Source organism: Phalacrocorax carbo, chromosome 7, assembly GCF_963921805.1.
Source record: "Phalacrocorax carbo chromosome 7, bPhaCar2.1, whole genome shotgun sequence".
Classification (NCBI taxonomy): domain Eukaryota; kingdom Metazoa; phylum Chordata; class Aves; order Suliformes; family Phalacrocoracidae; genus Phalacrocorax; species Phalacrocorax carbo.
This window is the reverse complement of record NC_087519.1, coordinates 50,204,339-50,227,075: the sequence shown is the minus strand read 5'-3', so window position 1 is coordinate 50,227,075 and position 22,737 is coordinate 50,204,339. Positions and strand designations below refer to the sequence as shown.

At 50.3% G+C, this 22,737-nt stretch overlaps 1 protein-coding gene across 11 annotated transcripts in view; it reads left to right on the top strand.

Annotated features, from left to right (window-relative positions):
- Window positions 1-22,737, top strand: part of MECOM (MDS1 and EVI1 complex locus) — a 347,700-nt gene that overhangs the window by 290,695 nt on the left and 34,268 nt on the right. For 6 of the 11 annotated variants that reach the window (XM_064457948.1, XM_064457946.1, XM_064457947.1 and 3 more), the window contains exons 3-5: window positions 8,234-8,368; window positions 18,910-19,012; window positions 21,271-21,487. In XM_064457948.1, coding sequence (XP_064314018.1) covers window positions 8,234-8,368; window positions 18,910-19,012; window positions 21,271-21,487 — 455 coding nt within the window. The other 5 variants (XM_064457953.1, XM_064457954.1, XM_064457949.1 and 2 more) reach the window with 5 other exon arrangements.

Here is a 22,737-nt window from a genome sequence, read left to right as displayed (position 1 = left end):
TGTTTCCAGGCAGAGAAGCAGTGGCTACATCAGGTGGGAGCCGCCGGCCACCCCACATACAGCCTCAGTCTGTGAGGTCCCATTGCTTGATCTCTGGCTGAGCAAATTGTGGGAGCAGGAGCAGGCACAAGCCTGGTATGGAGTTCTTCAGTTGTATCCCAGCAAGGATGAATGAAAGCGTGCTAAAAAATACCCAAATCAGACTTCTTTTGGTCGTGTTGATAGGTTTTAGAGGGCTATGCTCAAGGTCTTTTATTCTTTGGGTGGTTAAGAGAAGGAAGAGCCCTGCCAGCACTGGGGAGAGATGCAGAATAAGGGCATTGCCGATGGAGTTTCCCAGATTCTCCAGGATTTTGGCTTTCTTTCAAAACAGGAGAAAGGTAAAGCACAGGAAAACACACAGCTTCTGGGTGGACAGGAGGCCAGCACCCACATCAGTCAGCTGCCGCCTTAAATTGCCCTGTCTCTAGTAGGTGTTAAAACCAGCTAGCTAACGCAGGTTTCTCCCCTGACTTTTATCTTAGCACACCCGTGTGCCAAACTCGCACGGTGGGGACCGTCTTGCCTTGCGGGTGCAGTAACCCCGAACGCGCGAAGGGCCTGGGCTGGATTTGGAGGCTTCCAGACTCTTCTGTAATGGAAGTAATGAACACTACGAAGGGAAACAGCAACAGTCCTCAGCATCCAGCGCCAGAGTATGTGCCTTGGCAGGGAAACCTGGGGGAAGATTTGGAGGAGGAAAACGAGGAGGTTTTGCCTGTTGCGAGGAGCATGCTCACAGCGGGGAGTGGACAAGCAGCATCACATCCCTCAGCATCACATTTTGGGGCTGGCTGCAAGGGCCATGGGTTGTTTGTAATAAGGCGTTGTAACTTCTCTTCCTGCCGCAAGGAAGGGTAGTTTCTACAGGGCTTCCGAGCCTTCCTCCCCAAGGCAGAGGCAAATTCAGCCAGGCAGCTGGATACTAGTCACTGGCCCATTTTTAGCTCTTCCTTATTGATGGAGAAGGTAAATCTGCTGCAGTCTCCCTTCTTCTCTTGGTATTCGGTTACACCCGAGATCCAAAATGATTCAGTCTTGAACCCTGGTGGCATGGTTTGGTGCCCGTCAGAAAAGTCCTTCCCACCAGGCAGCCCCTGCTCAGGAAGTTTCCCCATATCAATCAGCCATGACAGGCCCTACACCTGCAGGGAGACCCTCACCAGCGGGATGCGATGGAGCCGCCGGCACACGCAGGTGCCTGGACACGGTGGTGCCCGCCCCGGTGCTCAGCAAGCCAGCGGGTTTGCATGCATGAAAGCGGGGCAGTACACGAGGGCAGCGGGTCTGCTGGGACCCCACCACACCAGGATAATGGGAGACGAGAAAGTGGGGTCAGGCTGTCAAGCTCAGATCAGGTTAAGAAGGAACATCCTATTTTAGAGCATGGATTTTAACAGGAGAGAAAAAGTGGAGTCTTTCTGCTCAATACTTGGGTAGGTGTTTGGCTCCTGCCAGCAGCAGCATCGCAGCTGCTCCAGACCATACGAAGGGGTGCGAATGTGGAGCAGCACCCGTGGGAGCGGCTTCACCCACACCTGGGCCCTGCCTGCACGGCGGCGTCACGCGAGCACGCCTGCTCTGCATCTGCTCCTCGTGGGCGCCGTGCATTCGCTGTACGTATTTATGTATCGCAGCCGTAAAGCGCCGTGCCGGGGGGTTTCTCGCGGCAGCAGGGGGAGAGCAGACCTAACCACGCGCTGCCTCTGTGCACGGCTGGGGACCGCGTGTGCTCTGCAGTTCCCCAAGCACAGCCTCGTCCCCACGGGAGTCGCAGAGGTCCTTCAACTTTTTTATCGCCTGCACACACACTGCTCTAATTTTTTTTTTGCAAGGATATGGGGTTGTTTATTTTTTTTTCCCCGAAGGAAGTCGGTCTTTTCGGCAGGGGGTGTATGTCTTTTCTGCTTACTGCTTATTTCAGACCGGTAAATGCCCCTTGCTGCCTGACTATGGTGGGGACAGCCCGGCTGGGTGCCCCCACCACAGCTGGAGGCTTCGCGCCCCGCAGTTGCCAAAAGGTGACCCCCTCCGCTGTCAGGGTGAGGCCTGGGGGTCCCCAGAGCCCTGAGCTGCCCTGGGGAACTGGGTGCCAGCTGCAGCAGAGTGCTGATCCCCCTGCGTCCCGCAGCAGGGCCGGGGGGAGGAAACCCACCCTCCAGCAGTGCCAGCAAAGCCAGCCTGACCCGAGCAAATGAAAATAATCAAAAGTAATTAGAAGCGTGCTGGACTGCTCCTCGGAGATCTGTGCGAGAGAATAAACATGCCGGAGCCCTCCAAGCCACTGCAAAGGCCCATGTCTGAGCTGTTAGGTGCCCTGACCTTGTCCACATAAAGACGTGATTTATGAAGTGCAGGGCACAGCAGCAGGGCTTCTGTCTTCTCCAGAAGAACCAAATTACTGAGGTGGAGATTAACATGCTTTCAGTTGGGCCCATTTCCAGACCAAGGGAAATTTTTTATTTACATTTTTTTACCTTTAATTTCCTCCTCCTCTCCCTCACTCGAAAACTGCCTTTTGGCCGGGAGGGACGAGCCCAGCAGCGTGTGAGGGCAGGAGGGGTGGCCGGGACAGGGCACCGGCACAGGGGGCCGTGGCAGCACCGCGATGCCCACCGCCGCCGCTCCTTCACACGAGGGCCTGAATCCGGCTCTTCCCCCTGAAATAAGCAGCAACGCTTGTGTTTCTTCTTGATTCTATTTTAATTTTTTTCTATTTTTTAAGTCGATAACCACAACGCAGGGCAGGGGGAATTAACATGCAGAAATTGTGTCGCCTTTCCTGCTTGTCGCTGTTTTCCCGGGTCTGTCCCAGGGCGTTCGGGTATGTCGGAGGGCTGTTGTTTTCTGCGTGTTTGTTTTGCTTTGCTTTTCCTTTCTCCCTCTCCACTTGATACACTCGCCCAGTATTTTAAATACTCACCGCGGTGTTAGTCAGGATGCTCAATGTTGTGTTTAGTCACCTTGAGAAATATAACATTAAACCCCACTTAAAAATGCGGTTATGAAGTGGCTTGCTCTATAAACGTAAGGATAATATTAAGCCTCATACGAACATTTACGGTATTTCAAAAAATCGCCAGCGACCTGTCTGATTTTTCACCATTGTCCTCTGCAGCGTTTGTCCACAGGAAGCCCATTAAAAGTGGACAGTGCAGTTATTTCATCTGGCTTTGGCTGAGCTGCTTTGCTTTGCTTTAATGATGTGCTGGAATGCACGATGCCCATAGGGTCTCCATTATGAGAACTTTTACTTCTGGGACGACCATGAAGTTAAAGGCTTAAAAGAGGCATCAGTTTACAGCCTGGTGGGAATTACTAGCAGACTCGAGTACTAACTCCTTACTGCCTCCACTAATATAGCGACTTATTTTAAATAAACAATCGCAAAAGGGACCCTGTGGAAATATTTGGGCCTCTTGAAGCGCCTACCAAACCGTCCAAGGGGAGAGAGAAAAGGCTATAGATGTGTTTAAAAGGTTCTTGTTTAAATATATATATGTATACGTGTGTGTGTGTATGTGTGCGTAGCTCCAATGTCCCCTTACGTGACATTGGGGTGAGGTGAGGCTCGCCCCCCAACGCCCCGCCACGAGCCCCTCCGACTCGGGGGCATGTGCCTTCCTCCCCCTCCTCCTCCTCCTCCTCCTCGGGCCGCGCTCCCCTCCGCCCGGTTGGGGCAAAGCCGAGCCGCCGGCAGCGCTGCATGAAGGTGAATTGCCAAAAACGGGGGGGGGGGGGGTTCCACCCCCAAACCCCCCCCAGGGGCAGCGGCGGGCCCGCGGCCGCGTACCGCCCGCCCTCGGTCCCGCTCCGCTCCCGCTCCCGGCGCGTCCCGCGGCGCCCCGGCCCGTGTCCCGGCGGCCAGCGCCACCAAGCGGCGGCGGGCGGCTCCCCGCCGGCGGCAGCGCAGCCCCGGTGCCGGCCGGCCCCGCTTTGCCGGTACCGGGAGGCCCTTTTGTTTATCCACCGGCGTTTCCTCCTTTTGTGGCGAAGCGCTGGGGGGGCGCTGGGGGGGGCGGGTGGGGGGGGGCGCTCCGGCTCCTATCGGGGCCTCTGATCAGGGCTATGGGCTCGGGCAATCAGTTTCCCAGATTACTTGTATTTAATACACAATGCATCATAAAACAAATCCCTCATCCTGACAGGAAGAAAATAGAACAGCTCATAGCTCGAGCCGGTCCAATTTATGGCTAAATTAAAAAAAAAAAAAAAAAAAAAAGGGAGGGAGAGAGAAAGAAAAAAAATAATAATAAGGAGGGGAAAAAAAAAGCTCCAACAATGGGCGAGCGGAGGGAGGGCAGGAAATCAATGGTCCGGCAAACCGGGCGGGCGGCGCGGTTCTCAGGCCCGGCTGCTCTGGGAATCTCCCACCAGGTTTTTTAAGGTTATTGACAAAGAATTTTTTTATATATATATATATTTTTTCCCCTGTCCTACCTACCACTACTGCGTGCAGGGCTTTTTCCCCCCCCCACCCCCCCTTCTCTCTCCCCTCCCCGCCTCGAACAATAGCTATTATCTGAAATAACAGTTCAATGTCACAGATAACAGGCCGCTGAGACGAATTAATCATCATCTCTTGTCACCCGGCTTCTCGCCGTCCCCCTGCCCTCCTTCCCCGGCCCCCCGGGAAAGAAAAATCGACTTTTAGCCTGAGATATATATTTGCACTTAAAAACAAAAAAAAAAAAGGGAGGGGGGGGAGGAAAATGGGTGGCACTTCGGGATGGTGCAACAGAAGATCCAGCTCAGCCTTTTTAATTTTTTTCCTGCTCTCTTCCCCCAAAATACACGCATATATACTTGTATCCCGCCACGGGTAGCTTGGCCGGTGGCGAAGTTTTGCGGCTTTGCGTGGCGGGGGGATTTTGGGGTGAAGCAGGAAGAGCCCCGGGGGGGGGGAGCGGGGGAGCGGCGGCCGCCCCGCGGGTGGCCCCGCGGGTGGGAGCGGGCCCGGCCGCCGCCGCCGCCCCCGGCGGCAGGCAGAGCCCGGCCTCCCGCCGGCTCCGTTCGTGGCATTCGTTACAGAATAAATAAAGAAAAAAAATAATAATAAAAATCGTTTAGGAAGCGCCGGCAAACGGGGCGGGGGTTCCGCGGTACCAAAGGGGGTCGTGGGGAAATTGGCCGGATTAAAACAACAACAAAAAAAAAAAAAAAGAGGGAAAATCCCCACAAAAACCCAAAACAAAAATAGTAGCGTTTCATTAAAATTATCATTAATAGGCACGGTGAGGGCGATGAGGAGGAGGGCTCGGTGAGGAGCCGGGCGCGGGCTCCCGGGCCGCCGGGAGCAGCCGTCGGGGCGAGGGCGGCGCGGCTCCCGCCCGCCGCGGTCCCGCTGCGGGGCCGCCGCGACGGCGCTCCCGGCTGCGGGGAGCGGGAGGCGAGCGGCGGGGCCGGCGGCGGCGACGGGGATGGCGAAGGCCGGCGTATAAATAGAGTCGAGCGGCGAGGGCCTGAGGCACGGCGCACGGCCGCGGCAGCCCCCCGCCGGCCCCGGGAGGGGGGGGTGGGTGGTGTGTGTTGGGGGGCGGGGGGCTGCCGGTGAGCCCCCGCGGCGGGGCCGCTCCTCGGCGACCTGGCGGTGACCTCCGGCCGCGGGGCCGCTGTCGCTTTAAGCGCGCCGGGAGCGCCGCCGCCGCCGCCCGGGACGGGACTGGGGGGGGGGGGGGGGGCGACGGGAGGGGGGCGGCCGGGGCTGCCCCGCTTTAAAGAGACAGTGGCCGAAAGGGGAGCTGGGGGCTGGCGGGGCCCGACGGGTGGGCGGGGAGGGCCGGGCCGGGCCGGGCCGGGCGCTGCCCGGGGGTGCGGCGGGGAAGCAGCGCCGCGGGCAGGCTGCGGGGGTGGGGAGGGGAGGGAGGGAGGGGGAGAGCCGCCCGCCCACGCACACTTTTCTCCCATCCCCGGCGGAGAAGTGAAAGAAGTTTGTTTTGTTGAGCGGCGTGCGGTGGGTTTTTTATTGTTGTTGTTGTTTTTCTCTCCTTTTTTTTTTTTTTTCCTTAAAGAGGGTTGTGTGGTTTTGGGGCTGGTTTTTGGGTTTTTTTGGTTGTTTTTTTTTTTCCCTTTCCTCCCCCTTTCTCCCGATAACTTTCTTTACACACACACGCACACACCAAGCCAGCCGATAAGACCAGGAGGGGCCGAAAGAGGAAGGTGATGGCGAGCCGGCAGAAGCCCGCCGAGCCCCGCCGCCGCTGAGCCCTCCGAGGCCGGCAGCCCCCTCCCGCCGCCGCCCCGGGCCCCCGCCGCCCCCCGCCAAATGCCGGGGCGCCCCCGCCGCAGCCCCGGACCCCGACGGCCGCGGCCTCCGCCTGCTTTTAACGCCAAGATGTTGCTTCCAGCCGCCTGAAGGATATTTTTTTTTTTCGGTGGTTTTTTTTTCACACCCCCCCCTCCGCCCCCCTCCGCCCCCCTCCCTGCCCCCGCGGGCTCCCGGCGAACGCAAGGTAAGAGCGGGGAGCGCGGCGCTGCCCACGGCCCCGCGGGACGCGGCCGCCCTGCCCCGTCGGTGCCCGCCGGGCAGACCCTCCTCCGCCACCCAAGGGGGTGGGGGGGTGTGCGGACCCCCCCCTCGGGGCAGAGAGGGGTTTGCTTTGAAAGGGAAAATGCAATGTACCCCCCCCCCCTAAAAAATATACCCCGAGGTGCGCGCCCGCCCGCGGGGGGTGGAACGCGCCTTGCGTGGCCGTGGGGCGCTCGCGGCTCCGCTGGGCCCACCGGGATTTGGGGGGGACTGGGGGTTCGGGGTTAGGTCCCCCCCCCTTCTGTTTTTTTTTGGGGGGGGGCGGGTGGGGGCCGCTCGGGAGGAGGGCAGAAACCCTACCGTCCCGGGGGCAATGCGCCGCGCTCAGCACCCTTATGTGCGTGTGTCCCCCTCCCCACGGATGGGCCCGATCCTGGCACCCGCGTGGGCGGCGGGGCTGGGGGCGGTGACCCGGGCAGCACCCGCCGTACCGGGGCTGCCCCCCCCCCGGGGCCGGCCGCCCCCGCGGGGGGAGCAGCCCCCTTCCAGCGGGCATCTTTGGCTCAGGAAGGCGGGCGGGCTTCGGGCTGGGTCGTGAGCCTGCGATAGGAAACTTCCGTGGGTTTTCATTAACTCCACGCTACCAGGGTGCCGGGGCTCCCCCCCCGCCCCCCCCCACTCCAGCTCGGAGGCCACAAGTGCTCCGGGGCTGGACGTGGATGCAAACGTGTCCCACCGGGAAAAGAGCCTCCCTCGCCCTTCTCTGTCCGTTCGGGGTGCGTGTTTTAAGGGTGGTTTGGGGTTTTTTTTCCCCCTAATAAAATCGGGTGGTTTGTTGCCGGAGGAGTTACAAATGTGGCAGCGAGCTGCTGGGATGCTGGGGAAAGTTTAGGACAGGCCGGTGGTAAAGCTTGCGACTAAATAATGATATTCAGGCATATGTAATGATTAGTAATTTGTCATAATATTCGAATAGAACATCCTCTTTAGCTTGTCCACAAGCGATCTCATTATATTTGTTTATTGTCTGCATAATTGGAACCATTTATTGGTATGTATTGAATACTGCCATGTTTTGCATGAGTGTTTACATTGTTTTTCATTTATTTTCTTTAGTTTGGCGTAGGGAGTTCTATTATTTGCTTCAATTAGGGGAGTGATTGAAGTGTCGCACAGAAGGGCTGTTTGGGAAGCGTAATATTAAAACAAGATAAATAACTCTGCCTGCCGAATAAAGTTTGGTTCAGAGTAACAAATACAAACAGACCGAGTGGGTGCTGCAAACGACATAAATCCTGAAACAAAACACAGACCTCGGATGAAGCCAACGTCAGCTATTTTAATAATTTTTGTTATATTCCCTGGCAGAAGCGTATTTAATCAAAATAATAATTTTATATGTAAGTAGTCATTGATAAACGCCAAAAAAAAAATCTGATCCCAGTTAAATTAACGTGGCATTTCTTAGCAATAATTAGGCAAGATCTCAGTTACACATAACCATTTGTCAAATGTTTTTCAGTACGTTTGTTGTCCTGTTACTGATATGTACGTATTCTGGCCGTTCTTAAAAAAATAAAAATCTCACCAGAGGAGCATATTTCTGAATAAGCACGTCTATGTTATTATTATCCATTTGTTTATCTGGAAGCCTGTGATTTATCTTTTGATGAGCATGCCCAGACAGCGACAGAAAGATTTACTCTTTCGTGTTCTTCCTTTTAGATCTTGGATGAGTTTTGCAATGTGAAGTTCTGCATAGATGCCAGTCAACCAGATGTAGGAAACTGGCTCAAATATATCAAGTTTGCTGGATGCTACAATCAGCACAACCTTGTTGCATGTCAGATAAGCGATCAGGTATGTAGTGTTCGCTTTTTGGACTTTTTTTTTTTTAAGGAACTTTAAGGTGTCAATGGAGGGGAAAAAAAAAAACCCAACAGCAATTCACAACAGATTTTGGCCTGTTTGCTGTTATGGTAAAAGATAAGGTACAGATGTGAAATGCAGAACAGAGTAATTTTGATTATGGGCTGCAGATAATATGAATTTTCTATTTTTCCACGTTGTTCAATTCATAAACAATCCTTTTTTTTTTTTTTTTTGTCTTATACCTGATAAAAACTGGGACTGCTTTCTCAGGAGTCCCAAGCCTGTGTTTGCTGATTTTGGGTTGGGAGCATTTTCTGGCTCCTGTTTGGGTTCAGTTGGATTGCTACATTAAGCCCTTGGGTTGTTCAGAAGCTGTAACATGAAATTAACGGAAAGAATGAAGATACGAACCTGATAATGCTACCAGTGGAGCTGCGTGCGTGGGGCTTTGGATTTGAACGCACACGTGCATGATTATTATTATGCCTTCTTGTACACTTTGCTAGAACTCACAGTACTTGTGTGCTGAACCAGGATCTTCAGTGGTTTTCTTTTTCTTTTCATTTATTGCACTTAAATCCACTTTTTCTTGGGCTGAAACGTTATTTATCCCGGTGTGTTGGAAAAAAGGCTGGAATAGGCAGAGGAAGGACGCAGTGAAGCGTTTTGTTTTCAATTATGCTGATGAGTTATTAGGTGTTTCTTAAATCAAGGTTCGCTTTAGTCTGCGGGTAATGCATGCCATTATGAAATATTTTAACGGTGAAGTTAGGTTAAGAAAGCTATACTTCTCTAAAGTAAAATATCTAAAATAGCAAAGCAACAACTCTTTGTGAATTCTTGTTCCCAGTTTAAACTTTGCTACCTGCAAGATAGGGCTTGATTCATTTGATCAGTGTTTCATTTTTCACCACTTAATTAACCGCATCAGGTGAATGTTAAAGATTATCTTTAGCTGATTTAATTGCCTTGACAGTATTGAAAGAAGAATCACAACCAGACACAAAGCCTCAATTAGAAATCATTCTTTCTAATCAAATTCCTTATGTATAGGAAATGAATGTGAGAGAGCGCCTGCTATTTCCAGCACAGCATTCTGTATTTCGCTCCTGCGAGGTGGTTGACTAAAACCGGTTTAAATAACTTTTTCAGAAACTACGAGAGATTTTTTTTTTCCCCATTTTCAACTTTTACACTTCAGCCCTGAGCACATGTAACGCAGGAGGAGTTAGCCGACTGAGATATGGTTCCTTTTTTATATAGCAGCTGGTTTAACTAAAGAAACCATAAAGACTATTAGTGAATGCAAAATACATTTTCCGAGCTGAAATATGCTTTACACTGAAAAATGATACGTTCTCTCAACGCAGAGCATATATGGCACAGTGAGACAAAAAGGAAACTGTAGAGATTAGTTGAAAGAGCAAATTCAAATATTTTATGTTGAATGAGAGCCGGCATAGATAGGAAAGATTAGAAGCGGAATCACGTGCATTGGTCAAAGCAACTTACTGTCTTTGCGTCGGTATTGGTGATCTGCAAGTGAAACTACGCGCTAGGCTGAACCATCAGCATCAACCTCTGCGACGCAGACACGCACCCGCGTTTTGACGTTTTTGGAAGGAAAGTTATGGCACTTGCAACTTTCTCTTTTTTTAGTGTTTACATTTCTGAGATTTGGTAATGGTGGCTGTACCGCTGCCAATAATTTCTTTCATTCACTGGAGACTTGTTACTTATTTTGCACAGTATCGTGCTGTTCATAATTCCCTATTTTAATGGCTTATTGTTGCTGAGATTTGCAAATTAAGAATTGGTTGTCTTTCAAGTAGCGTGTTGTGAGCTGGGCGCTGTCAGCAAGAGATTGTTGTTCACTTGGCCCTCTGGAAACGCTGCAAATTTACCCACAAAATTGTACGCGCACTCCAACATTTTATGACCAGAGCCTAAAAAGTTAATGCTAAAAATGTGCTCTCGAATCTTAAAGCGAAAAAGCCTTTCTAACAGCTCCGCCTTCTGCTTTCTTCTGGCACAAGCTCACCAGAGGTAATGTAAAATATAATAGGAAGGCAAACTGGGAAATGGACATTACATGGCCAAACGTGTGCGTGCACAAGGAGTGACAAATATAAGTCAGGACTAAGTGTCTATATGTGCCTGTGTATAGATTGTGTGGGGCTGCCTTTGGGTGACTCTGCCTCTGTACCTCCTAGAAAAAAAGGAGGGAAAACAGGAAAAAACAGGGAAAAAAATTAAAAAAAAGAAGAGAGAAAAGATTGAAGCCCGAGGACATGTGTCAGTGGTTGCAGCTAGAGCTGGAGGACAGAGGCGATGCAGCCGGGCTGGGACAGGAGGCCCCAGCTCAGCTGGAGCCGCAGCCGGTGCTGGGTGCAGGGGTGGGGGAGCACCCTGGTCTGCCCCCCCTCCCGCATAAGAAGCACCTCAGCAGCCCTGATGGCACGGGGAGCATCCCCTCTGCGGGAGACACTGCTCGCTCCCGAGGCACAGACACTCGATCAGCAGTAATTGTTCACCGCTAATTGCTTCAACTCATCTGTAAAATTTGCAAGCAAACATTGGGCCGTACCTGAAAAGGTAAAAGGTCCTGCCAGCGCTTCCAGCCTCATGCTGCCCACAAGTTTATGCTACTAAATTCAGGCTTGACTGACAGACAGGTATGATTCCCAGACTGCTTGAGGCAGGATTTAGACGAACCTCAGGGCGATGTGCAATCTAGTCGCTCTGCTAAGCTCTACCTTCTGTATTTAACAAAAAGAGTGAAAGAAAAACATTTTTCTGTTGTTTTCTCTGTTGGACATTTTTCAGAGACATACCACCCCACCCCCCGACTCACGGTTGAGGTTAGGTTTCATCACTTAGGATCAACTTTACAAAAGGCCTGGGCTCTTTCTTATGACTGTATAAATGAGCTTTGCTAAGATGAACACCTCGATAATGGTGGGATGCAGTCAAAACATGCACGCTGGATGCAACTCGTGTTTCATTTGATTGGAGGTGGAGTAGGGTTTAAAAGCTGCATTTTTTTTGTTGTTTTTTTTTTTTAAATTTCAAACAAGATTGACTCAGGATTTCTCTTTGCTGTCGTCCTATTATCTCCTGTCATACCCAGTCTGACCTGAACGTATGTAATTCAAGATGCATGTGAATAATAAAATTCCACAAACGGGGCACTCTCATTTTTCCCTTTCCCCAAGGAGACTACGGTGTGTGCAGGGCTGCAGAGGGTCTTGTCACTGTTGCTGCCCTGGAATGCGTTTTTTCAGCTCGGAGGCAGTTAGGATTCAACACCAGTTTCTGCTAACTTGGACGACTCCCCTCTGTTATCATTAAACATCTATTAGTTCAACTTTTTAATTACTTCAGAATGATTAGCCCTGTTAGGCTTTCTGGCAGCGCTGTCATCCCAGCAAGAGCATTATTTTAAAATATACGTGTTAATGAAAGTGCAGTTGCAAGTACAGCGGTGACTGTAGCAATGGCGTGTCGGGGCTGTCACACGTTCCAGGCACATTTTCAGGCTGGGATCACGGTCACCTTCAAGCTATAAAAAAATATTTTTTTTTTCTTTTTTCCTTTTAAGAAACGTAGTTGGTAGCAGTTGAAGTCGAAACTCCTGAATGCTGTTTTTATCTTGCTGATTGCTTGCAGAGCTCTGACAGCGATACGGCCACATAAAGCTGTGAAGCTGCTCTGAGCTTCCAGCTCTCATCCCCCTCAACAAAACAGCTCCTGAAGATTCCCTTTGGTTTATCCATGGAAAAGTCTCAAGTGGCTCAAGATGAGTTTACTGAGGTTTTGGTTTGCCGTGTGTGCTGGGATAGGTTTTTGGGGTCCTTTTTTTGTGTGTTTTGTTTTGTTTCCTTATACTCAAGTATATGCCTCTGTAGTGGGAGAAAAACCAGTAGTATTACACTCCTAACAGCGTGCCCGATGTCAGCGATATAAACTTACAGGAGTGAACCTACTGCTGTAGGTTTCACCAGATCTGTTCAAATCTTACACATTTTACAAACTTTTTTTTAATCTGCAGACACAGCTTCACGTTTCGGATTTTACTGCCGCTGCCCCCCCCCTCCCTGCGGCAGAAAACAGCAGAGGCTCCTCCAGCAGCCCTGGACGCTCAGCCACCTGCAAAAGTTGTGTATTTAAGGAATAGTTTTGAGGCTTGTTTGTCAGAGAGTGAAATGAAGGTTTTGGGTGTTGTGGGTCGGGAGGGCACACGGATGCTGAGCCCATACAGGGCCGTATTCTGCCATGATTCCTCCTATGAGTTGTTAGTTTATTAGGCGAATGAAGCTTAATCCAGCTCCCACAGAAAATCTGTCTCCGGTGGAGCGGGGTCGTGTCAGCTTAGGGCTGGTGGAACAAGGACCTCGTCAGTGGTGATTTTCCACTTATTGCAGTTAGAGCTGAGGCTGTGGGTGAAACTCCTGCCCGGTCTTTATGTCTGCCTGTGTTATCTGGGGCTTGACGTGCTGGTGGTGTTACCGCTCTCGGCGTCGGCCTGTCCTGACGTGACCTAAAAGAAGTTGTTTAGAACCCAAACCTGCAACTAGTTGTTGCCATTTCTGAAAAGTGATCAGCTTTTTACTGACGATTTGTGTTTAATAAAGCAGTAAGGCATGTTGTCTCTCAGCAAAAATGCCTTTTTTTGTGATGAAAGCTGTCAAATCCTACTCATACGGTTGCCAGAAAGAGTATAGAGGATTATAGATGTCCACGGAGCCAGGACGAGGCTGCAACTCACTTGACACTTTGTGTGGTTCACAAGTGAAGGTGGGATGCTAGAAGACAACTGCATGGTGAGGTCACCTCAGGAGAACGGATGGACACACAGAAGTTCAGGTCTGGTGTCGGTGGTCAGCAGCCCCTGAGCAGGAGATTTGGCAGGGCCGGAGCAGCTCGGCTCAATGTGCAGCCCCTCACCTGGACCCGGGGCTTTCACGGAGGCTGAAATCCAGCTACAATGGAAGAAGACACGAGTATCACTGGGGAGGCGGCCTGCAGCCCCTGAGACGCCGAAGAGGGTGTCCTGCAGAGGGGCATCCTGCAGCTCGCTCCTCGCTTCGGGGGAGCAGGAGGCACCTTTTGCCTCAGAAGGTGCAAAAATGGGGATTCCTGGAGCCGTTTCAGGAAGGCGTCCTCGCTCCGGCTCCTCCTGCTTGTTCTGCTTTGGCAGTTTCGGGGTGTTTTGGAGATGAGGAAGGAAAGGGTTTGCAGTCCTGGTGCTGAGGCGCTGCGGTGCTCCCCCACCATCTCGGCAGGATCCTGCCCTCCCTGCCGGGCTCCCACCCGTGCCCCCGCAGCCGCTCGCACGCAGGCACTTGCTGAGTTTCGCCTGTGGATTTTTGCTGAAGTTTTCTTTGGGCCTGCTACAGCGCCGGGGAAGGACTCCTCTATGTTAGCCCTTGAAAAAACTCCAGTTCATTTCAATTTATCATTTGCCTGAGCATGGCAAGAAGAACCTGGCTCGGGTTTCATCACACAGTTCTCCAGCTGCAGAAGTTGTTCATCACAGGAGCCAAAATTAAAGCTTTGCCGTTTGGACCTTTTTCTTTCTTTTTTTTTTCCCCCTCAAATGCTTAATTACAGCTGGTTGTGAGGTTATGTATCCGTTCGTCCTTCTCATTTTTCGGGCGGGCATAAATCCTGGTTTTGTTCGAGCTCCTTGAACATAACACTTATTATTAGTTTTGGACGTTTAATTTGTTTTGGTTTTCAGGCAAGTTCCACTCTTGCTCCGAAGCAGCCCGGAGGCGAATGCCAGTTGGCAGTGTGCACGCCGCCTCTCCAGGCGCTCGCTTTCCTGCCCCAGCTTGGGGCACGCTCTGCTCCGGTGCACCAGACCCTCCGAAGGTGGCTGGGAGACGGGACCAGTGCCTTGCTCGGGGTAGACGTACCCATGTCGTGGGGCGGAGGCCAGGAGCCCGTGAGGGGCTGGATGTTGGCGCGGAAGCAGCAGCGCAGGGCTCTGCGAGTGCTGGTGGGCTTCACCAGGCTTTCACTGGGGTGCGCTCCACCTTTGGGGTCTTCTGTTCCTTCCCACCGTCCCATGCAGAGTGGGTCCTCCGCTCGGTCCTCCCGTTTGCACCAGTGTGAGGCAGGACAAAGTCAGTCGGTGCCTTCCTCCGGGGCGGTAGGTGTAAGTTCAGCGCATCGCCTGGGAGGTTAAAGTACAAACAGCACCAACTCTGAGCAGCATCTGTCACCTGCCCTAAAATCTGAATTTCCCAGGCAGCACTGGGGCAATGCAACATTTTCCAAAGCTCTCGTATACGCAGGAATAAATGGTTTGGTTGGACGCAATGGAATACAACTCCTCTTCAGGGCTGAGCATGACAGATGCATACGCAACAGCTGGTGCCTTTGCTTGCACGCAGCGGCCAAAGTGTCACTTTTTCCCCCCCAAACCAGCATCCTTTGGTTAAACCTTTCTGGGGGCTGAAGGGCACGCTGCACAGGAGCAGAGGGAGAGTTCAGACAGAGCCATGTGGGTCTCGCTGGGGCAGGCGGAATGGCCGGGACACTTCAAAGCGGGCGGCGGCGGCCAAGCGCGCGGCCCCGGCCCGAGCTCGCGGGGAGTGCGTTTTTGCTATTATTTCAATTATTACAACTTCCTGAATAGGTTGAAGGTCATTCATAATTCACGCTTCTGTCATCTTTACGCATGCCAAATGCAGTCTATTAAGCATAAATAAAATTTCAAGAGCCTGACCAGGAAAAGTAAACTGGGATTCATAACAATGAGGCCTTATTCATCCATTTAAAAGTAAATTGTGTGTGTTCCTTTTTTTTCCCCCTCCCCTTTCCCTTTATGGCTTTGCAGTTTGGGAGCTTTTATTTCTGCTCGGTAGCATAAATATATGACCTGCGGTGTAGGCAGGCACAGAGGACTGATGAGTTCGGCCTCCCCCAACTTCTCCCCACCTCAGACCCCCTGAACTTTGAAAGTGTTTCCAGATCTGGATCCGATTTTGCTCTTCCTATATAAACTGCAGTCACACACCGCTGATCCCAGGGCATGTGAAATGTGCATCTGGACTTTGCTTTTATCCCCCGGTTGTTCCTCTACTGTGCAGCAGCTCTTCCTATGCTTTGCGAGGCAGACTGGTGCGTGCTCGTGCGTCGCGAGCACAGGTTAACCTGAGAAAGTCAGGTAATGGAATGGGCTTGGTAGGCTGAAGAGGCGACAGTCAGAATATTAAAACCTTTCATTAATTACAGTAGAGCCAGGACCGCGTCCAAGAAGTCTTCAAGCTTTGCAATTGAAAAGTCCATTTATTCTACATTAGCGTTTCCTAATACAAAAAGTCCCGCCTGCGGTAGAGGTTGCTGTTGTTGCAAAACAAGGGCAGCCAGGAGGAGACCTGCAGGGCTGGGGGGTAATTGATGAGCTTTGCCGTCTGGGGGGCTTGCAGGACCCCCACGCCGTCTGCTGCCTAAAGACTCAGGCAATGTGGTTCGTTTCCACAGTTAGCGTCTCACTTTTTCTCAGACAGGATAATTCCAGCAGGTTTTTGGTGGAAAGAGTGGGGAAAAAAGCCTTTCAAGAGAAGTAATAAGGGCAGCTATTAAAATCAGGTTAAATTTACGTGTGTGATTATTTTGGTTTGAAGTTCAATATGTTTTATTTTAGATCCTCGTTGGAACATAGGCTAGTATAGAAACTGTTAGTGCAGGTGGGGGTTTTTTGTACACACAGAAATTTTTAAAACTATTTTTGATAATAATTAAAATAATATAATAATGATGATGTTGATGATGTCAGAATGCCAGGGCAGGAAATCTTCCACTTGGACCTTGTTTTGGAGGGTGTTAGTTCTGAGATGCAAAGTAAAGAAACATCCCACAACCTAAAACACGGAGTTTTTCTGGATATTCCATCTCGTCTCCCTGCTGAAGTACAGAGAGGCTGGCCAGGTAGTTTCTGATGGGTAGCTTAATCATCTTAATTTTCGAATACTAATGCCGACAGGACAATTGGCTGCAGACCTTACACCCTGGTTAGGGATTTATCCCACAGCTGCGAGAAAGATGCTGCACGTACCAGGGCTTCCCAAAGAGAGGCGATGCACCCCAGCACGGCGCTTCGTGAACAAGACCCCCTTTATGCCCGCGTATGGTCCATGTGTCCTCACTTTGCGACGAGAGGTGAAAAGGTCTATCAAAATACCTCTGATGGGACGGCATGAGCAGAGGAGGAAAAATACCGGAGAAGGCTTCACTGTGGTTTTTGTTTGCTCCTTGCTGTGGATGCACTGCTGACCTCAGAAGAACAGCTGAGTTTACCCAACCATGAACAAAACCGGGAGCACCGAGGCAAGTCCTGGGCAGAGCTGTCTTGGGCAGAGCAGGAGCTTTGGCACAGGACAATTGGCTGCAGAGCTTACAGAGCTTTGGCACGGTCCCTCTGAGATGGTGGAGCTCCCACCCCAAGTGGGAGATGGGTGCTGTTGCAGCAGGGAGGACTGCAGAAGTCTCTCTGATCAGTGTGCAATGCCACATAGATATTATTTCTACACGAAGCAAGCCAGCAACCAGTTTTATCTTCCACAGATCGTTCTGCAGCTTCCCTTTCAGATGTGTGGAGGCCGTTACACTTCTGGAATCAAAAAGCCAGTTTTCAATACATTTGTCTTAATAAATGGAAAAACAAGTGTCGCTTAAAGCAGATATTCCCTGGATGCAGCGCTGGCATCAGATTTATTTGTGGGAGTTAAAAGCTGGCTTCACTTAAATGTGTTTCAGCCTTTGATCAAATGAGTTGCGTTGCCCCAGCCTCATCCCCAGCACGCCGAAGCCCACGCAGCAGCCCTGTGTCTTTCGGCACCCACGGCGTTATCGGCTCCGGAGGGGATTGTGGTACCAGGCATTCACCCAGCTGCGTGAGGAGATGCACGAGACCCTGCCATGGCTCTCTTGGCCCCTTGTGCCCTCCAGAATCCTTGGTGCAGTTCAAAATCCCCTCAGCAAGGGGTAAGGTGGCAAGCCCAAGCAGACCCAGGTGACGGTTCAACCAGGATGGCGTGGAAAAGGAGGGAGGGGCAGCCTGGGCAGATCAGGCTGCCTATAAACTCCTCCTGGCTTTTATGGGGAAAATTGGCCATAAGCAGGGGGTTGTGGCACAGGTGCCTTGTGCCCAATGTCTTCTCCCTGCGCTTCTGGCACCTGGAGAGGGGCGAGCACTGGGGCAGTGGGACGAGCTGGCCCCAGCAGGCTTCACCACCCCACCCCTGCACGCCTCCTCCAGAGCGGATTTTGGGACAAGGCGAAGAAAAGAGAAAACAGATCTGAGGAAATGCATCTTAGTTATTTTTCGGTAATATCTGTGGTTAAAGGCTGCTTGTGCAGAAAGAAATGATTAGGCTATACGGCCACCTCCTGGAGGACATTGGTATGTGCTCGGCTGCTTGGGCCACCCGATGGGTGATGGTTCATGTGCGACCGGGCAAGGGAAACACCCACGCATCTCTAGATGCCTGTACCTGTCTTGTGACAAACTCATCTGTTTGACTTTAAACAGTGGAGGTGATTTCCTGCTTTTCTCCCAATGCACTGAAATGAGTATTGAGAGTTAAGGGTTTGAGAGCGAAACCTTTAGAAATACATTAGTGCAAGAAAACGCAAAGGCATCATTTTTTAGCATAGGAAACATAGCTGTCATGTGTTTTTGTTTAACAAGGCCTGAGGAAGTTACTAATATTTATTTGAGCTGCTTTGTGGAGCTTTTTAGTGCTCTTCACATTTCCTGCTGAGACAGAAAGCAGCCAGATGGATTTTGGGAATTTCCTTTCAGCAGAGCCTCGCGGTGCCGGCGCGTGCTTGCTCTGGGTGCACGGACCCAAGGGACTGTGGCCCCTTCGCCCCCCTGCAGCCTTCCCAGAGGCAGGAGCCTGATGTCACCTGTACAGGGCGACCAGGTGCCACCGGCCGGGGTCACCGCCAGCACCTTTGGGCTGCTCATGGTGTTTCTTCATCCGGGACTGATTTTTGCTTTGATTCCTGAAGCTAAGGAATAACCAGGCGTGCTGCTTTGTATAAGCCTCTCACCTCACAGCTTTCTGGGCTGCTTAGATGTTGAAATGGGGGGTGGATGCCTGTGGTTTAATGAGCAACACCTTCTCAGGTCTGCTTTAGTCCGTTTTCTCAGTGCAACAGGAGTTATCTCCCTTACACGGATCACTCAGGGATGCGTTTTATGGCTACTTAGTACATGGGTCTGGTATAACTAAGCATGCAAATTGCTGGTGATATTTGCAGTCATCACACAGCTCATTTTGCAGCAGAGGCTGTTGAAAGCAATAATCCTTTTTACCCTCACAGAGCCCAAAGCACCAACGGCTTTGCAGCTGGAAGGAGCAGACCTGCCGTAGTCGAAGCCAGCACCTCTCCAGCAAACGGCAGCCAGCACCCACACGGTTTTGATCCTGTAATACTCACCGGCAGTGGTTTATGCCTCCTTGCCTGTTGTGGTAGTCACGTTGCTTTCTCTTTTTTTATTTTTGCAGATATTCTACAGAGTGGTAGCAGATATTGAACCAGGAGAGGAGCTCTTACTGTTCATGAAGAGTGAAGATTATTCACATGAAACAATGGCTCCGGACATTCACGGTTAGCCACTTCTTACTGTCTGACCTAGTAGAAAGTATCATTAAAATTAAGCAAAAAACTGGGGAGATTTCTCCTCTGTTGGAATCCTTTTGAAATCTGGGGTGGCCGCACTGCAGCCAGGGAGGAGAGCTGGACCGTGGTTGTATTTGTCTATCTTCTGCCCTCCTGTTTCTCTGAAAGCTGTTCAGTGAATAAACTAGCCTAATGCTATCACAGCTCCTTCAGTCCCTCTGAAAGGTGAATCAAAAGCGATGCCAGTGCTGGAATTGGGGTTCTCTGTTTATTTTCTTCATTACTCCATCACTCCAACCTGGTCCAGCCAGGAGTGTAGCTTCAGTCACGTTGCATGTGAACGCAGCTGAATGCCATTTCACTCAACGGTGCATTTTCTACCTGTTAATCTGGCGAGCTCTAGTTTGCGCGGTCAATATTTCTCAGCATTGCATCCCTGCAGCTCCTAATGTCGCTCAGGTTTTACCCTCAGTTACCTGAACCTCCCTGGCAGAAATAGGGGTCTGCAGATGTAACTGAGAGCAGTAGTAAGGCTTCAAGGTTGACATTTGATCATTTTGTGGGTATTGCAAAAGGAGAACAAGAGTCCATGTCCTTATCTCCAGGCTGTTCTGCTCCTGCAGAGCCTGTATGGACCCTGATTATAGCTTCTTTTTTGTCACTTAGCCAAACAGCTGTTATTCTGTCATCTCGAAAAGCGAAAAATCTCAGGTTGTTAATGTTACTGTCACTTGTGAGAACATTTGAGCCATTCTTCCTCCTCGCGCTCATTCGTTACTCATCCAGCACACAGATTGTGGGTCTGAAACTGCTGAGCTGTCGCTCAGATTTGTCCCCCGCCACCGAAAGCTCTTTTTGCTCTGCTGCCCGTTGGGCAGTGGGTTATACGGCCACAGCAGGGACTGGGTGTAGGATATCCGCTTGATGCCGTTAGGTTGCGGTTTATGCCGATGTGGACATTTCACAAATTCTTGGGGGTTCAAGGACAGTACGCAGAGGTTTTCCCAGGGCAGGAGGCATCAAGGGCTGCACTTTCTTACAACTGCCTGTACATTTAGAGCAGTATCTTTTGTTCTCTTAGGAAAAAGGTGGAGACTATTCATTCATTCTAATTTGGGTTTGTGTTTGGTTCTTTTTTCCCATAGTGGTAGCTTTGTTTAGTTATTGCTAAAGAGGTCCCCCTTTCCAAGCATAGTGTTTTCCATGCCTAGTCCCTATGGTCAAGTAGCTATTGTATAAATGACACCAGAGGAAATCTCTGCAGTCAGATGCAGGAATATGTCCCACAGGGCTAATTTAGAAGCAGACTGAATCAAAGTATTGCTCATGGACAGCGGACAACAGAGCACTATGATGCTTTCTCTGGATCAACTCAACAGTCAAGTAGCAACCAACTGCATACACTTGAGATTTCAGCCAGACGCCTCGGTTCCTTTCTGACTCAGAGCCCCCGCACATTTATATCTGCAGGGCAGGTAGCACTGGAACCAAACCAGGACATCTGGCTCCTTGTATGGACCATCAGTAGAAAATCTAGCGGAAAAAAAAAAATAATCATGGGATGCTCTTCTCTAATTTTGCTTTTTGGCATTTTCTTCAGCTAATCTATTATTCTGAAGGAATTACTAATTAATGGAATGCAGTATTCACCCCAAAGTGACCCTGTAGTGATCGCTACACTCGTTTTCAGTAAGAAACACATTGTGACCAATTTTACAGAATTTAAAGCAAGGTCCCCTGTCTTCATTACCCAAACTTCACATCTCTGGCTTACTTTGAACAGGGTTAGGTGCTGGAAAAGAGCTCTCGTGGAAATGAAGAGACATTTAAAACTCTGTAAACACCCATTTGGCTGTTTTAGATGCTGATGTTTGCGTCTAAGGCTGTCTCCTTCATTCAGATATGCAGAGGCTGGCAGCCTCCGCTGGATATCCACCTTAGACCCTGTATATCCCCATTTAGGATAGTATATAAACATACTGACTTTTGTCCTTAAGCCAGTGTTAGGGATCCCTATCAGATGCCACCCAGGAAGCTAACAGGTAGTATTGCACTGTCTTATATTGTAGAATTAAAGCATTATTATAAAGCTTTCTAAGGCATACGTGTTTCTTTTGAGGTTCTTCTCTTTTTCAATGAATAGCTATTTATTTAATGACACTATCATGGAACTCTTGATGGGATGGTAGTTAAAAATGACTGAAAACTGATGCGGTCTCCCTGTGCCCAACCCTTTTGTCTTCCAGAGGAGCGCCAGTATCGCTGTGAGGACTGCGACCAGCTCTTTGAGTCCAAGGCTGAGCTTGTAGACCACCAGAAGTTCCCCTGCAGCACACCTCACTCCGCCTTCTCCATGGTGGAGGACGACTTCCAGAAAAAGCTTGAGAATGAGAATGACCTTCGGGATGTGCATGAAATCCAGGAGTGTAAAGAGTGTGATCAAGTCTTCCCAGACTTACAAAGGTAGGAGCGGCTGCTTAAAATATGATTAAATGAGGCAGTGTTCGTAATGGCTTCAGTCAGATCATGCAGGGCATCGGCCAGGGCAGAATCCGATACCTTCATCTTCTATTCAAACCAAAGATGAAGATGAATAAGACTTCTGGTTGGTGTTTTATGGCATAGAAAGCAATGGAGTCTCAATAAATTAGCAATTTGGTCCTTGTACTGAAGTCCGTAGTGGGGAGCTTAAATGAAGAACTGGATCTTCTGGTATTTAAGTCTTCAGTTGGCATGAATTGGGCTGATTGTGGTGAAGTCAGAGGAGTGATTATAGTTCAGATCAGCTAAGGTCTGGGCTCCTTATTTTTAGTTAGAAATAACTTAGGACATCTCTGAGTGGTGTTCACTGATGTTACCAATTTTATCTTTGCAAACAAGCTATGCTAGTTAGAGACTGGTTCTAGATGTCAGTATATACACGTCTATCTGTTAATATGCATAGAACGTAAATGGAATGTACAACGTCTGTATGCTGAAGATCATTTACGTATTTCCTGTCACTAGTTTTTGTGGCCTCTTAAAATACCATATTGTGGTGCAGATTATGGCAAGTGTTGCAAATTACTGAAAGGTATTGAGAGTGCACAGGCGCTTCCGCAGAGCATACCTGGCAGATTCACATCTTAATGCTTTCAGGACAGGGGAAGGTTGACCTCAGCCAGTATTTGATAGTAATGATGAGACATCTCAGTAGCAAAACCCTGGGCCAGACCCTGCACTGCGATGAGGCAGTGCATTTCTTAGGAAGCGGGTTTATAACAGCAGCAGACCCGAGCTGGTATCTCTTGCTTTCAGCCAGAGTCTGTAGCGCAGCTCCCACGCTCCCACAGTGTCTTCTTTCCTCTTCATGTTATGTGGGCCCAACCTCAGGAACTAGTAACTGCCCTGTTAGGTACAGCAGTGCATTTATTTGCATTGCTTAATAATCATATGCCCCTTAAATATTGACTTGTCCATTTAGAATATTTTGTGAGTTCATATTTTTCACAGAAACCTTTACTAGTCCATGATTCAGGGCGTTGTGGTGTCTGTTGGAGGTTAGCACGCAGAGTCGTGCGTGCCCAGGGTTAGCCCCTCTGAAAACTCCTGGATGCATCAGGTGCTGATTCTGCGAGATGGAGTCCCCTCTCCCAAAACACAGATGCTCCTTAGCTCCTGTTGGTGGAGCGGAGGTTGCTCGGCCTCATGTGGAGGGTCTCAGATCAGCATGT